Raw genomic sequence first — 16,947 nt, forward strand, 5'->3', positions numbered from 1 at the left:
AGGTTTCTCTAGGGAATAATTTTCCAGCTGAAGTGCTATAGCTCTTTTCCCCCAATAGAGTTCTGAAAAACAATGGGCCCACGCATTCATTTTTTAAAAAAATTTAATTCTTAAAAATTTAGATATAATTCCCATACCATAAAATTCACCTTTTTTTTTTTTTTTGCTGAAGAAGTTTCGCCCTGAGCTAACATCTATTGCCAGTCTTCCTCTATTTTGTATGTGGGTCGCTGCCACAGCATGGCTGATGAGTGGTGTAGGTCTGTGCCTGGGATCCAAACCTGCAAACCTGGGCCACTGAAGCAGAGCATGCCAAACTCAATCACTATGCTACAGGGCCGGCCCCCAAATTCACCTTTTTAAAGTGTACAGTTCAGTGGTTTTTTACTATATTCACAAGGTTGTACAATGATCACCACTATCTAATTTCAGAACATTTTCATTACCCTATAAAGAAATCCCATACTCATTAGCAGTCACTCCCCTTTACTCCCTCCCACCAGCCCCTGGAAACCACTAATCTGCTTTCTGTCTGTATTCTGGACATTTCATATAAATGGAAGCATACAATAAGTGGTCTTTTGTGTCTAGTTTCTTTCACTTAGCATAATGTTTTCAATCTTCATACTTGTTGTAGCATGTATCAGTACTTCATTCCTTTTTATGATCAAATAATATTCCATTGAATGGATATACCATATTTATTTATCCATTCACCAGTGGATAGACATTTGAGTAGTTTACACATTTTGACTGTTATGAACAATGCCGCTATGAATATCTGTGTACAAGCTTTTGTGTGAACATATGTTTTCTTTTCTCTTAGGTATACTTGCTGTGTTTTCTGGTATAATTTTATGTTTAACTTTTAAAGAAACTGCCAATCTGTTTTCCACAGTGGCTACACCATTTTACATTCCTCACCAGCAATGTTCCAATCTCTCCACATCTTCTCCAACATTTGTTATTGTCCAGCTTTTGCATTATAGCCATCCTAGTGAGTATGAAGTGGTATCTCATGGTGGTTTTGATTTGCATTTCTCTAGTGACAAATGATGTTGAGCATCTTTTCATGTGCTTATTGGTCATTTGCACTTCTTCTTTGGAGAAATGTCTATTCAGATCTTTTGCCTATTTTTAAATTGAGTTGTTTGCCTTTTTTGTTGTTGTTGAGTTATAAGAATTTTTGGTATATTCTGGATTCTAGACCCTTATCAGATATATTGATATATCAGATATAAATCAAAAATATATGATTTGCAAACATTTGTTCCCATTTTGTCAGTTGTCTTTTCATTTTCTTAATAGTGTTCTTTGAAGCACAAAAGATTTTAGTTTTGGTGAAGTCCAGTTTACTGTTTTTCTTTGGTTGCTTGTCTTTTAGATGTCGTATCCAAGAAACCATTGTGATCTATAGTCACAAAGATTTATACCTATGTTTTCCTCTCAGAGATTTATGGTTTTAGCTTTTACATTTATGCTTTTGATCTATTTTGAGTTACTTTTTGTATACAATGTGAGGTAGGGATCTAACTTCACTCTTTTGCATATTGCTTACCAAATTTTAGGTTCATATCTGTGCCGGTCACTTGTCTGTCTTCCCTTACTCACATTCTGCTGTGTATTTCATGGAATTACTTTTCCAGGCTCCCTTACCAACTGGCTCCCAGGTAGGGCCAGCCATTGGAGGCATTAGTGGGAGATTAGAGGACAGATGGAGGGCGAAGCCAGAGAATTTCTCTTTCTCATTCAACCTCAGGTAGTGTCTCCAGCAGTTGCTGTACTGCCTCTGTGGCTCCATATTACACTAAAAAACTCTTCCCTCTGTGATTTCCAGATCCTCAGTGTGGTCCCACCATGCGTCTGGCTTCTAGGTGGCCCTGCTTTCTGAGTTCTGGTAACACAATCTACTCTTGTTGTTCCTATAGTCCTGTGTTGGGACCAAATCCAGCTGTTCCTAGCCTCTGGACTGCTTCATATTCCCTGTTGACTTCTCAGCTCTTCCATAGTCTGCAAATACCTTTATTAAATTCCTTTTGTTAAAAAACAATACCTATAAATGTTTTTGTTTTCTTCACTGGACTTGACTGATAGAACATGTAACATTTTTCATTATATGTTTAAATAGTTGCCAAGGATGCCATTTCCAATGTAATTATTGAATTAAAAGTAAAACCTATATGTCACTCTTTCAGATATATTCAGTGCAAGTAAATACCATAGTGATTTGAGATCGTATTCATCCGTTTAAAAAATATATGAACAAGATCCTCATCAGTCAAAAGTTTTATATTGTTTCCTTTCACCCCACTGCTATTCCACTTCTCCCACAGAAAGTAGCTTAATGCAGTATATTTTTATGCTTTAAAGTCTTCAATTAGTTGTGCTAGACTATTTGTCAGTAGCAAAAATACTTACATAAATTAAATTTAGAAATTGTTAAGTATCCCAGATCCATAGTTTCTAACTGTTAAAATACTTCCTCTGGTTTGAGTTATTATAATATTAGTATTGCCATAGTATACAATTGATGAAAACAACATAAATATATTATGATTTTTTATAAATAATTATTGAACACGAAAGTCAGACTTTTTTTGGAAATGTATCTCTTAAGGAGTTGAGTGAAGTGGTGCTTTGGTGTCTTGATTCGTGGAGGTTCTGTGTGGCAGCCAGGAGATTTTTTAATGCTCTGGGGCAATGCCCAATAGGAAGTGAATGTGAGCAGGAGGTATTCTTTCTTTTGTGAAGTGGGAAAAGGGAAATGTGAAGACAGAAAATGGGAAATTCCCAGGCAAATTCCCAGGCAGATCACTTTTAGGAAGGAGTATGTATGACTTTGAGGATTTGAAAATTAATTCTTAAACCTATCTGTGGGGGCCGGCCTGGTGGTGTAGTGGTTAAGTGCATGTGCTCCACTTCGGTGGCCCAGGGTTTGCGGGTTCGGATTCCGGGGGCACACCAACTCATCGCTTGTCAAGCCATGCTGTGGCAGCGTCCCATATAAAGTAGAGGAAGATGGGCATGGATGTTAGCCCAGGGCCAATCTTCCTTGGCAAAAAAGGGGAGGATTGGCAACAGATGTTAGCTCAGGGCTGATCTTCCTCACACACACAAAAAAACTATCTGTGCTCCTGGAAAGTTTTCATATCTTGTAGGGGTATGTGTAACCCAGTATTGTGTGGGGAATTATCTTGATGCAAAGGCAGCCTCTAAGAACACTAGGGCAAGCTATTTGTCACTGAACAAAAAGCTTACAGACCACATTAAGATTCTCGAATCACGCAATTTATTGAATTAATTGAAAACACAGGGAGAAGCAAGGGGCTAGAGATGGTGTAGATTAAGATACTTAGGATAGGGTGCAAGCAGGGTGGAAGTATTCCACTACCTAAACTCTGAATTATGCAAAGTTCATATATCTCATCTCTGTCTCTGATGGCATCAACCTTCCCTTGATGGTGTGGTTACAAGCTGGAGTTGAGATTTGCAAAAGAGTGCTCTGCAGAAGGAAGGTGCCTAGAACCAATACACACTTGCTTTTGGTACATCTGGCTACAGTTGTAGCTTGGCATTTAGATTGATGAGCAGCTACAGAGTTTATTGGGCAGAGGACATATGGGCCAGAATGGATGTCCTCAATGGGACGCCAATTTAAGACCTTCAGAATATTGAATGCCTTGTATTTAGTGTATCATGAGTATTTGATGCTCTTGGTCCTTCTATCCCTTCCAATTGATGTTCAGCACATATATGCTCTATTTCCTTTATGTCTAACACGTCTCACAAGCTACTAGCTTCTATATTTAGTTTCATGTATCCTCCTTATTTGTTTCTCTGATTTTCTAGAGCAGAATGAATATTCTTAAATAATACAGCAAACCACAGTACACGGGGTTTGAAGACCACCACCAAAGCCCAAGTACTGAGATATTGATCCCTGAGCACTCAGAACACAGTGTGGGCTGAATTGGATGGAGCTGCACTCCACTGCCTCCAAACACAAGCCTCTCATTTCTTTACTCCAGCATAACATACAAAATATTGTCATTTTCTATGTGTTTTGTAACTGGGGTAGATACTTGGGTGTGGAATTGCTAAGTCACAGGGCATATACAGCTTCAGCTTTACAAGAGAATGCCAAACTACTATCCCCAAGTCTTTTTCCCCAGCTCATATTCTCAATAAAATGTAAGAAAGTTCCCGTTGTTCCACATCCTCATCAATATTTGATAATTTCAGACAGAACCATAGAATTTAATAACACGAAAGTTCCTATTTTAAGAGACAGAAAATTCAAGTCTAAACAGAATTTTAAGTAAGTTTATTTATTCATAGGTCAGTTTATTTGTTCATTGACCCATTTTAACAAATATTTATAGGCACTTATTATATTCTAGATTATACTAAGTGCTAAAGATAAAAGATGAATAAAACCAATCCCTGCCCTCAAGGAACTTACATTCTATTTGGGAGACATTTATGTAAACAGAGAATTCAGGAGATGAGTGCAATAATGGAAGTAAGTGTAAATTGGCATAGCACTGATGAGGGAGAGAGAGAAAAATGTGGCTGAGTTTGGGGCAAGGGCTATTAGGAAATGTGCGGGCTGGGGTTTTTCACAAGCTGTGTTTGTTTTCAAATTTGGGTTTCACCTTTTAAACCCTGTACTTGTGGTTCTATGATGATAACTTGAGAAGACCAGATCGTGAAGGGTTTATCCTGTATGATATATGATATGAAACCACTGAAGAGTTTTAAGCAATGCAACAACATGATTGAAATTATATTCTAAAAAGAGAACTCTGATGGCAATGTGGAGGATGGATTCAGATTGAGAAGGGCATGAATGGAGGCAGGTAGACAAGTTAGGAGTCTACTGCAGTTGAGACTCAAGATGATAGAGGCCTGAACTAAGGCAGTGGTAAGGGAGATGAAAAGAAAATAGATACAAATGATATTCAGGAAGTAGCATTAGTAGAATTAGGTGATAGACTAGAAGTGGAAAATGATGGAGAAGATTAGTTTATCATGATACCCAAGTTTCCGCTTAAGGGGGAATATTCATTCATTCGATGAACTAATATATATTGATCATGTACTCTCTGTCAGGTTTTAGGGGGGCTATCTAGGGCTACCATGTTACACCATTCCAGAGGACACTATTCACACTGCGTATGCATGGAATATAGTAGAAATAGTATTCCTTGGGCTTCTTCAGTGGTGTGGTTCCAGATTATTTATGAAGCAGAAAAACATAGCCCCTACTATTATGGAACTCACAATCCTGTGTACAGTGGTATTATTAACTAAGATGGAGAAAAAGTAAGGATTGTGTACTGTGGGCCTTGGGAATATGAAAGTTGTCCCTTATCTCCCTTTCTGCTTGAAACAATCAGCTGGGTATATTGGACATATTGACCTTGAGGGGTTTATGGAATGAATCTTCAGATGGTAATTCTGTGAGGCCATCGGACATGTTGGTCTGGAGCCTTTGTTCAAGGTTTTATAGGGAGTTAGTTAAAAAGATGTCCCAATGCACTCCCCAATTTGCAGCTCTACCCTCTCTTCTAAGATGTGCCCAGAAGAAATATAGTTCACATGTGGTCCTGTTGCTCTGCTCCTGGAAGGGAGTTCAAAGCCAAGAGACCAAGTCTCCACTCCAATACAAACCTTCTGAAAGTTTTTTTTCTGTCAATGGCTCCAAATTGCATACTCTCCAACTGAGAAGTTCAGAAAATTGAGCAACTCGTGTTAAAATTATCAAGGCCGCACAGGTTTTTCTCCTAGTACAATAATTTCAAAGGTGAATTGAATGAATTAAAAGTAATTTTTAAAATACATATCTAATAAAAACTACTGATGGATTGTTTAGACTTTAGATATATGCCTCCCCTCTTTTTTCAGTGACAAGTGCAAAGCAATTTTCCAACTATTTTTCTTCCAGTTTTGTAATTTTTAACACTGACAGTAAGAAATATTCTATAGAAAGTTTGGCTTTCAACTGAAATGTTTTGTCAGATCTCTGCCTAGAGGGAATTTTTATGGTTGAGTTTGTAAATGCTTGCAAAACAAAATTGAAAATGCAAAGACTTTCAATTTTCAAGGCTGGCTGTAAGATGAGTTATGGTTCTTATGTATCATATTTCCAGTAATTCTCACCTTATTAATATATTTTTCACAGTTCAAGTTTTATCACAGATACTTTCGAAAAAAGGTATTTATTTTTGTACAAACCAATACTATCAGCATCAGAGAAGCCATGATTAAATCTCAAATGACAATATATAATAAATTGTAACACCTCAACTAGTTTTCATGTTTACAGTTATGGGCACACCATAATAACACCCTTCAATAAGGATAAACAGCAGTGAAGCAAGTTAAAAACAGAAAAAAGACTATATTCAATGAAACTACTAGATGCAACCCACATTTTCAGCAATCTTGCAGAATAGCTTTAAACTAAGTAAATCAGATGAAGATCTGGAACATTTCATCAATTTATTTCTTACTTGAAAATAATGAGCATAGTGTCACCCAGTAGAATTTTAGATTTGTTGATTAGCCATGTACACATAAATCTGGCATAGATGTTGAGGTTAAAATCCTAATTAAGACTTGCCAGGAAGAGTCAAGTAAGGAGTTTAATTTTAAGGCATGTGAGAAATCCCTATTTCAGAATGCCTAAGAATCAACATGTCATGGTTAAGCCTCAAATCTGGTCATCAAAAACTATAGAAAGTTAGAGGTTTTACTTAGGAAATAGAAATAAATATATTCCCTGGGCAAAGATGTGAATTAATAGAAAAAGAACTGTATTGACAGAGGAAAGAACACCGGCCAAATAAGCTTTTTTTAAATGTCTTACTTTTTTTTCCACTCTCGTGAAAGTTTACTTTCACAGTAGCTCCAGTAGAGATTGTTTCTTACAAAACTCTTGTAAAGGTTTGATCATGGGGGAATCCATTTAATTTATTAAAAGAATTTAATTTAACACCAAAGATATAGTTCTAGAAATGAAAGATAACAGGCCCTAACTGTACTGTGTTTGCAAAATATTTTATTTAAATAAAATTGAAGATAGTTCTTCTAAAACAGAGTTAAACAACAAAGAAGCCACAGCGTCACCTTTTTCAAATTGCATAGTAAGAAGCAGATGATCTCTATTTTTTGCCAAAGAGTGATAACCAGGTAAACACACACACACACACACACACTTCCTTTACATGTTATTGAATGTCAAACTCTTCTGTTATATCTGCTGTTGAAACCTCAGTTAGGTACTGAGAGTTATAAGATGTGTTCTTTTGTGGGAGAATATGGAATTATTGTAATTTGTATTTACATTTAGTAATATATTTAAAAAAGAACAAAGTAAATGGTGACGAAGCAGGGAGGTTAGGAATCCCTCTGTAAGTTCTGTACATGTACCCTCAGAGCTAGGGCTGGGCTAGGATTAGGATGAAATGAATTGAGGCACTGGCCTTGGGTGCAAAATTTGAGGGGGTTCCAAGAAGCCCGTTATTTAAGATAATATTTTAATGCAATATTCTTAAAAATCAAATTTAATACCAAAAGATCCATGATGAACAAAGTATCAAAACTTTAAATAAAGATGGGATCCGACCCTGCACTTGCAGGACGCTTCTGGCTCACCCTACTGCTGGCCGTGGCCAGAGAAGCTTCCTTTCAACTCTCCTGTTCAGACCAAGGAGGGTAATGGGCTAGAATAGTGGGACAAGGACAAAGAGCATGGCTTCTAGAAGCAGCCTGAACACTATCCCACTTGTAAATGTGTATAAGGTAGGAATCATGGTACCAAGGCCATCTGAGACCTAACTATATGCAGCCTATTCAACTTTATTTCTCTACTATATTACAATATTCCCTTCTAGACTGGATGGTCCCTTTAATGTTCCAACAAATTTTTTTCCACTTTGATTTAGCTCAGTATTTTCTAAAAATAGTTCAAAGACCTTTTAGTCCACTCAGAAGCAATAATTAAATAAATTTGGGAAATGGTGTATTCTAGGTTCTTCTCATGGAGATTCAAGATGTATATAACATATTAAAACCTGGGAGAAAATTGGCAGTGCTGGGTCTGTTTTGTTTAATCCAGTGTTTTTCTTTTTTTTTTTTTTTTTGAGGAAGATCAGCCCTGAGCTAACATCCATGCCAATCCTTCTCTTTTTGTTGAGGAAGATTGGCCCTGGGCTAGCATCTGTGCCCATCTTCCTCCACTTTATATGGGACGCCACCACAGCATGGTCTGACAAGCGGTGCGTCAGTGCACGCCTGGGATCCGAACCCGAGCAGCCAGCAGCGGAGTGCCGGCACTTAAGCACTACACCGCGGGGCCGGCCCCTCCAGTGTTTTTCTGTTTTATTTTACTGTAGAGCCATAGCATTGCCTAGTCTCTGACTTTAAGTACAATAAGGCAGCATCATCTAATCCTGCTCCCCGCTCCTCTCCTCGGGGGTAGGGTTTTGCTCTTCTGATCCTGCAAGATATCTATCCACCTTCCTTGGCCCTGGTTTTTATCAGATCTAGGCATAGAGCAGCTCTGGAATTTTTGCGTGTGATTTTATTTATGTATATTTTAATTGAAGTGTGGACTATAGGATTTCATGGAAGATGTCAAGAGGACTCTGGGGGGGAAATATTGACCAATTTACATTTAGTAATATATTTAAAAAAGAACTTAAAAAAGAATTGACCACACCTTCTTCTGTTAAGAATATATGCCTTCTAAGTATATACTTATCAGGTAGAGATAAATCATTTAATAGATGTGATGTAACAATGGAAATACTCATCTTATAATGACCCAAATGGAGTGCACCAAAATGGAAACTAGTGTGAATAAGAGCATCTTGGGGACCAGAAAATTAAAACTCTAGCATATCAGTCTGGGAACAATGAGGAAAGAGAGACCATATCGTAATTTGAACAAGGAAAGTTTAATATAAAGAATTGTTGACTATAACTAGGGATTGAAGTAACAAAGAGTTGGCTAGGAAAAAGTAAAGAGAACTCTAAAGACTACAGGAATAAGAGCATCCACTACCCTCAGGACTGAAATAGAGCAACCAAGGAAGAGTCCTCCTCCTTCCTCCCCCTGGGCTGAGATCCAGACCTGGTTAGGAGAGCACAGCCTTGGCTCCCTGGATGGCAGAGAAGTTGCACTGGTGGAACTTGCTGGACCTCTCCTTTAGGGTGCTGGGGAAAGGTGTTCACAAGTAAGTGTCTCACCAGAGGCACACTGCTACAAAACAGCCAAGGGTGGAGGGTGCTGGGGGAAGCTGCTGGGGGCTGTTGGGCGCTGTGCCCTGCAGGACCCTGGCACTGGAGAAACGACCCTTGCTGCAGCAGCTGGGCCCTGGGGAAGCTGCATGTGTGTGCACTGCAGGAGCCAGAAGCTGGAGAAGCTACTTGTGCTAGGCTGTAGTAACCTGCTGTGTGAACACTAGGGAACCAGGAAGCAAAATCCTGTCCTCCTGCAATGTCTCTCCTTTGCCCCCTACTGACAAAACATCAATGCCAGCTGGTAAGGAGAAATATTTAAAGGGCCCAGATCCATTGTCACAGAGCAGGTAAAAAGCATGAATTTGGACCTGAGAGGCAATAAGTTGATAAGTGGCACACCTAGGGAAGAAAAATGATCAGGAAGAAAAATAGTGACGTGTAGGAACGTGATTGAGGAATAGATCCTGCCCAACAAAAATAATTCAGGGGAACCATTTGAAGTCAAAGAAGATAAAAGAATCATTGCTTATAGAACTTGATCATGGCTTGATGGGAAGAAGAAATTGCTTTCTCTGAGAAAAGTATAGCTCAGGAAAGCTTGGGGAAAAACACTGGGGAAGAGTTTCTGAGTGTGACATCCAGAGGAGCAAAACACTTAGTATAGTGACCTAGAACTGGCATCCCCTAGGATTGCAGCTAAGAGAACCAAGTTGGACACTTGTTTTTCTATTTTTTTTCTTTTCTATTTTTCCTGCCTCTCTAGTTTGTACAAATTTCTCACACTGAGAAAATGCTGATTTTTGTACTTTGTTAGATGGACCGAGAATATTATGATTTACTTTTCTCACCCTGATGGCCAGAGGTGGAGAGGGGATAAATGGTTCAGGCCACCATCCCAAAGTCTAAAGTGGAACTTTAGAACCCTAGGCAATGGGATTAGAATTGGATAGCAACCTTCCTTGGTGCCTTGAAAGTAATATGTGAGCATATCAATAAAGAAGGGTTCAATTACTACAGGAAATGTTTAATTTTAGGGTGTTCTTAGATGTTTCATCACAGACCTCTGTAAACTTTTACATGTAACATTCCACTACTTCTCAAAGATTACTGCTACCACCTAGGACAGTTGCCAACACTAAAATACCAAAGGGCTGATTTGAGAAAATTAGTTTTATTTCTCTGACTCCTGGGCAATTAATTAGACTCTTTTTAGAAATTACATTGGTCTCTTCAGGTAAATACAGTGTCATTTAGTAAGTTGGTATTTTAGTCAAACACAATATATGTCACTTTAGTCAGTGCATTCCTGAACAGCAATTAGACAGATGCTCCATAAGTGTGGTTCTGAAAGATCATGTGGCCAGTGTCAGCTTTTTAATGACAATGCCATACTCTCTAAAAAGGCCTGAAAATGGCCCATGGGAATGCTAACTGGAACAACAAGGAAAGGTTTATGATGCTAAGCCCTCCACTACAAACATTTCATCTCTTGTTACAGCCATGCAAATTATTATAGGTCCATTCACAAAGGGAAAAAATTAGTGAGCTTAAAACAAATCATATAGTATTTAACTGTATAAAAAATTAAAATGGAAAAAATATGTCAGATGGCTTTGGGATCACTTAAGTTATTAAGCTGTCTTAAAAGTATATACCGTGTAGGACTTGTGAAAATATCATATACCAGAAAATTCTTGGTAAGCTCATTTATGTTTCTTATGTAATCATCTGTAAAACAGAAAAAGTAAACTGTTAAAGCCTTACCTATTTTTTTCATGTTCAGGCTACACGAAAGTTTCTTTACTCTTTTCTCATCTATGCAGTTAATGTGCTCCCACTCTGAAGGACAATGGAACATGCTGACATACAGAGATGTGTAAGACAATGGTTCTTAAGGAGCTTGTGAAAAAGCATGAACTTCTCATTCTTTCCTCCCTATTTTGGCACATCCAAAATTATTAAGTGAAAAATATTAGTTTAATTAATTAACATTTTATACAGAAAAGAATAAGTTAAATGAAGCATTTTTCACTTTTAAATGACTAATCTGGACCTTATACACACTCCATGCCAATATCTTCTTTAATATTTACTTCTTTCTGCTATCCCATTCCACCAGGGTCCTGCATCCCATTCATTTTAGGGCAGGGATTGACAAACCGTTTTTGTAAAAAACCAGATATGAAATATTTTAGGCTTTGCAGGCCATATAATCTTTGTCACAACTACACAATTCTGCTGTTTTAGGTGAAGGCAGCTACAGATAATACATACTCAAATGAATATAGTTGTATTCCAATAAAACATTTGTGCACACTGAAATTTGAATTTCATATCATTTTCATGTGTCATAAATATTATTCTTCTTTAAATTTTTTCCAACTACTTAAAAATGCAAAAACCATTCTTAACTTGCGGTGTATACAAAAATAGGCATCAGGCCAGATTGGGCCTGGTCTAGTGGCAGTGCCACTTCTACAAGGGCTGGGTAACTTTTTTACTCCATCATAGTCCAAAGGAAAACTCGCTAAAGATGGTTTAGTTTTCCCATACAACACATTCAAAACTTTAAGGATCATCATTACGTCTATGATTTTCCATTGCACATCTGAAAGGTTGTCCCACTTTATTAGCTGGTCCATTGAAAACTATTTTAAGATTTTACAGTGACTTTTTCACTTCTCATTACGAAAAAGTATATATAAAATAATGTATAGGGGTTAAAAGATGAAACCTGGATGTAGGAAGCATGAGTTCTGTTCCTAGTTTGGGGGATCAGTACTTTGACTAGATAAATAACTTGACTGCTTCACATATCATTTTCTTTGTCTGGAAAGTCAAAATTGCCAGGTGTTGTTACTAAGCAGTTATATTAAATGTTAAAGGAGATGGAGGGGAAAATTATGCTTATATCTTCTGAAGTAGCCACATTTTCAGAAAAATGTATGTTGTTTTTTATGCCATAATATACAACAGAAAAGATGAATACCTCTGAAGAGGAATCTAGTGGTGATTTGTTCTGAACATTTGGGGTAGAAGAAAATTTAAACTCAAGAGCGAGATCATGCAAACTATAGCACAAAATACACATATGTAAAATTTCATGGTTTTCCTATGTGCCTACTATTACCAGGAGAGGTTTAGTTTAGGGGTCTGTAAAAATGTTTGCTTCCTCTAAGTATAATGCTCTGAGCCAAGACATCATCAGTTCCAGGCTAAGTCAGTTCCAGTTGAAAGTGTGAATGTTCAGCAAGAGGATATTTTTGAAAGGAGACTGAAAATCCGCTGTGCCAGATACCTGAAACGTTGTTAGGGTATTCAGTGGAAAATTTCATTTCCACATTATAAATAACTGTAGGATATTTTAAGGGATCCAAGACTAGTAACTTCCAAGAGCTGCTTATATTAGTTCCACTGAAATGTGAAATGGAGGGAGGATGCCCAAGGAAGGCTATAAAGCTGAATTACCGGATATGATTAATTAAAATAAATAATTCACCATTGATTAAATCGCCCCTAAAATCCCCAGTCAAGGTACTCAACCTTTGAGGCCTTCATATTTTGCTATCCACCAAGTAAAACAAAGAAAGGACAAAACAGCGATAGAGAAAGACAGAGGAAAGTCCCCAAGATGATTACTTAAATTCAAACTGCCCTAGAATTTCTTATTCAAAAAAGCCCATCTGGTCGCCCATATTTGAAATCGTGCCTGTTACTTAGCGTCTTTTCTGGAAGTTTCCCGTTCTGTGGACTTCCTGGGAGGAGAAGGAAAACCCTAGAGAAGGCGGCATATCACCTACAAGGGTAGTTACTGAATTTCTATCTCCCTTTGACCACAGAAATAATCCACTTCCTGTAACTTCTTCCCTCCTTTGCAGCCCCCACACATTTAAAAACAAAACAAGTCAGAGATCTTTGTTAGACAGTGGTACAACGTGCCCAAAATAAAACTGCCCCGCTAAAAGGCAAAAAAATAAAAGAACGAAATAAAAGATTCGAGTGTGTGTGAGTTGCGTATGTGTATTTATAAGTGTCAGAGTGTGGATGTGCGAGAGTGCGCGTCCGAATGCATGTGAGTGGGTGTGTAAGGTAGCAGAGTAATGGATGCAGTCTGGTCTTTTTTTGATGGGTAAGCCTGGCTTCCCTCGGCGGGTCGGCCGCGTGCAGCTCGGGAAGAGTCGACCCCCGTGCGCTCAGGCGGCGCGGCGGTGCCCGGGGTTAGAGCTCTCCCCTGTGACCGAAAAGATAATTAAAAATCGCACGCGCAGCAGACAGCTTGGTTCCTCGCTGTGCATCAAGTTCGCCGGGATAAGGGGGTCCTCGCACCCCGGCGGCGCCCGGGCCTGGAAGCCAGGTGGCCAGGGGCGAGGAGTAGGTTGAGGAGGGGGTGTCATAGCGGGTGATGCAGAATGCGTCACCGAGGGTGGCAGGCGGCCGTGGGAAGGCAGAGGAGGCGAGAGGGGCGCGGCGACGAAGCTCGCGTCTGTGGGGGGATTTTGGAGAGAGGCGGGAACGTGGAGAGAAAAGCGGGAAAGGGAAAGACGGACAAGGGAGGAGTGGAATTGTGAATGGAGAAAGGGAAGGTAAAAATAAAGCCCTAAAGAGGAAGGACAGAGCAGTGCCCCCTGAACCCCATCCTTACTCCCGCGAGGGCGCACGCCTAGCCCCCCCGGCCCCCACCTCTGCTCCAGCGGTTGGAAGACGCTCAGTCGCCCTCGCATCTCTTTAGAGGGCAATCCTGGTCTCCAAGTCATGCAACTACATCCCTGCTAGTTCATCTTGCGCTTGAAATGGGCTCCAGAGTCCGTGACAGGAATCAGGTCTTCTCTTCTGCGCCCCCCTTCTGCCCCCGATGCTCTCGAAGTTCTCCCAGGCCCCTGCAAAGGCGCAGACCCCGAGCGCCGGCTCAGCCAGTGGAAGAAAAGCTTTAAAAACCGAGAGGGAGGGTCGTGGCAGGTCGCTACCAGGGTGACAGAGGCGTTTGCGCTGAGCAATAAATTCGCCGATTAATGGGTGTATGAATTGTTTTAAATAAGATGAGGGGAGATAAGTGATGACTCAACTATCTTGCTTCCTTAATACTCCTAGGGCCAGGCATTATAATTTTTCATTTATTTTATAAAATCACTTATTACTGTGTCAGCTACGCTATTAGGAACCTTAGAAACTTTGGCAACTGATGATTCTTTTTGCAAACACGTTTTCAAGCTTTGGGAGGTTAAAGGCGTTTGACAGTAAGCAAGGAACTTAGCAGTACACAACGTGGAGTGGAAACGGCCCTGTGCCCCGTTCTTAGGGGTGCAATAGCCTCAAGCGGATTTCCCGGCTTCTGTGGGCGCCGCACATTGTTTTATTTGTTTTGAAGGCTCAGAGTTTGAGGCTGGTCGGAGACACCCACGTGCTTCTGACTCTCATCAGCGTAATGATCGCCTTAGCCAGAGTCGTGTCTATATAAACCACAAAAACCTAATCATTAGAAATCCCAGCCTCCAAAAACCACATTTTAGGTAAAACTGCCGCTTTTTTTCCGCGCTCCTTCATCCTCTCGACCACAACTTTTTGGGGGGATCCAAAGTCGCTTTTTTAACCCACGTTGGGAAATAAATACATAAATAAATAGCCATTGAATCATTTTGAATATTTTATTTTGTATTTTTATTCCCCCCCCCCGGGAGTGGTGGGGAAGAAAGTTAAGACATTAGACTTAGTTTTAGATGCAGAATAGACTTAATAAAAGATTGAAATTCATGGAAGACTGCTGGGGTTTTTCCCCAGCAAGGTTTTTGCAACTTATTTTAATCATCAAGCCGACAGTTTTCCAGTCCTTAAAAAAACTCATCCTTGTTCTCTAGGAACGACAAGTTTGAATATAGACGACAAAAGTGTCCAGCCACCCACTTGAGTTTCTAAAAACTATTTTGACAAGTGCTCCCTCCACCCCAATTTTTTGTGTCACTTAAGACAAAAAAAGCACCCAAACCCTGCAAAATCTTTTTTTTCCCCGGGAGCCGCTCGGGCAGAGGTGGGGGTGGGGTGGGGGAAGGGTGAAGAGTACTGAGAAGTCAGCACAGACGCTCAAGAATTTTCCTTCCTCCTCTCCTGAAGTTACAACGAAAAATAACGACAGTCAGATCAGCCGGCGGCTCTCTGGCGTCTCAGCTTCAACCTCATCCGACCAAGAGGGGGTTCCTTGTCCTGGGGGGAGGGGGGAGAAGCAAGAGGACGCAACCAGGCGAGATTCCCCCTAGACCGGGGCCGCCTCTCTCGGCTTCGGAAGCTGCGCGCGGCGTCCGGGGGGCTCCTTCTCGCGGCCGGCGGGCGGCGGCAGCGGCTGCGATTCGCAGGCTCGAGATCCGTTGCCCCAAGATCCGCTGCCCGCGACTTACCTCTGGGCACCTCGAAGCGCGAGGATCAGGGGAGCTTTGCAAAGAGCAGGAGGGAGTGGATGCAAGGAGGTGGCGGTGAGAGAGCGAGAAGAAGAGAAGGGAAAGGAAGGAGCCGAGCCCGGGGGCCGGGCTGGCAGCCGCCGCGGGAGGAATCTGAGCGTGCAGCCGGCGCGGGGGGAGCGGCGGCCGCCGCGGAGGAGGCGGCGGCAGCGGCGCGGGCGGGCGGCGGCGCGGACGCCTGCAGCTGGGGAGCTGCGCTCGGCGTGGCGCGGCGCTGCGGTGGCGGGTGGCGCGCGGCTATGCCGACCCCGGAGCTGGACTGCTGAACTCACTCCGCTCCACCGCCGGACTCCAACTGGGAGGGGGCGCCAGCGCACCCAGGACGTGGTGCCCCAAGGGACCCCACTCCAAGCTGCAAACTGAAGCCCCCGCCTCGCCGGGCGAAACACATCCCCGCGCCGGTTCGCAGCTGCCACCCCGGGTGTTCCAAAGGCTCCGGCAGGATCAGCGCCTCCCGGGTCTCCCCACCCGCCAACCCAACTGCTCCGCACCGCCACCGCGGGGCCCGTCAGACTCCACCCGGCAGTCGGCTTCATCGAACTTGATTTCTCACCTCCTCAGCCCCATCACCTCCATCCCCTTTCCCCCGTCTCGCCTCCACCCCCCCCAATTTCCTCCTCCTCGCCCCTCATTTCCACCCTCCTCCCCCTCCCCCGGCCACTTCGCTAACTTGTGGCTGTTGTGATGCGTATTCCCGTAGATCCGAGCACCAGCCGGCGCTTCAGCCCCCCCTCCAGCAGCCTGCAGCCCGGCAAGATGAGCGACGTGAGCCCGGTGGTGGCTGCGCAACAGCAGCAGCAGCAGCAGCAACAGCAGCAGCAGCAACAGCAGCAGCAGCAGCAACAGCAGCAGCAAGAGGCGGCGGCGGCGGCAGCGGCGGCGGCGGCGGCGGCAGCAGCGGCCGCGGTGCCCCGGTTGCGGCCGCCGCACGACAACCGCACCATGGTGGAGATCATCGCTGACCACCCGGCCGAGCTCGTCCGCACCGACAGCCCCAACTTCCTGTGCTCCGTGCTGCCCTCGCACTGGCGCTGCAACAAGACCCTGCCCGTGGCCTTCAAGGTAAGCAGCTGCGGCCGCCCCCCGCCCCCGGCTGGGCGCCGCGGGACCTGCCCGCCGGCGTCTCTCTGCCCGCGGGGGCCGGCGCCCGGACGGCCTCCAAGGCCTCCTACCTTGGTGGCTCTGACCCGAGGGACCCCTGGCTGGCCCTCTTCCTCCAGATCCCCCGGCGGGCTCAGGGCGCAGTGACCCT

At 42.4% G+C, this 16,947-nt stretch overlaps 1 protein-coding gene across 3 annotated transcripts in view; it reads left to right on the top strand.

Moving 5' to 3' along the window:
• Nucleotides 1-15,908: 15,908 nt before the first annotated feature.
• RUNX2 (RUNX family transcription factor 2) overlaps nucleotides 15,909-16,947 on the top strand; it is a 230,250-nt gene continuing 229,211 nt past the window's right edge. For all 3 annotated transcript variants that reach the window (XM_087438672.1, XM_087438673.1, XM_014782649.2), the window contains exon 1: nucleotides 15,909-16,757. In XM_087438672.1, the coding sequence (XP_087294798.1) occupies nucleotides 16,380-16,757 (378 nt within the window). In that variant the 5' untranslated portion in view covers nucleotides 15,909-16,379. The remainder of the gene's footprint in view (nucleotides 16,758-16,947) is intronic.

The sequence above is a fragment of the Ceratotherium simum genome, chromosome 13, assembly GCF_057802395.1.
Source record: "Ceratotherium simum simum isolate JZ-2026a chromosome 13, ASM5780239v1, whole genome shotgun sequence".
NCBI lineage: Eukaryota > Metazoa > Chordata > Mammalia > Perissodactyla > Rhinocerotidae > Ceratotherium > Ceratotherium simum.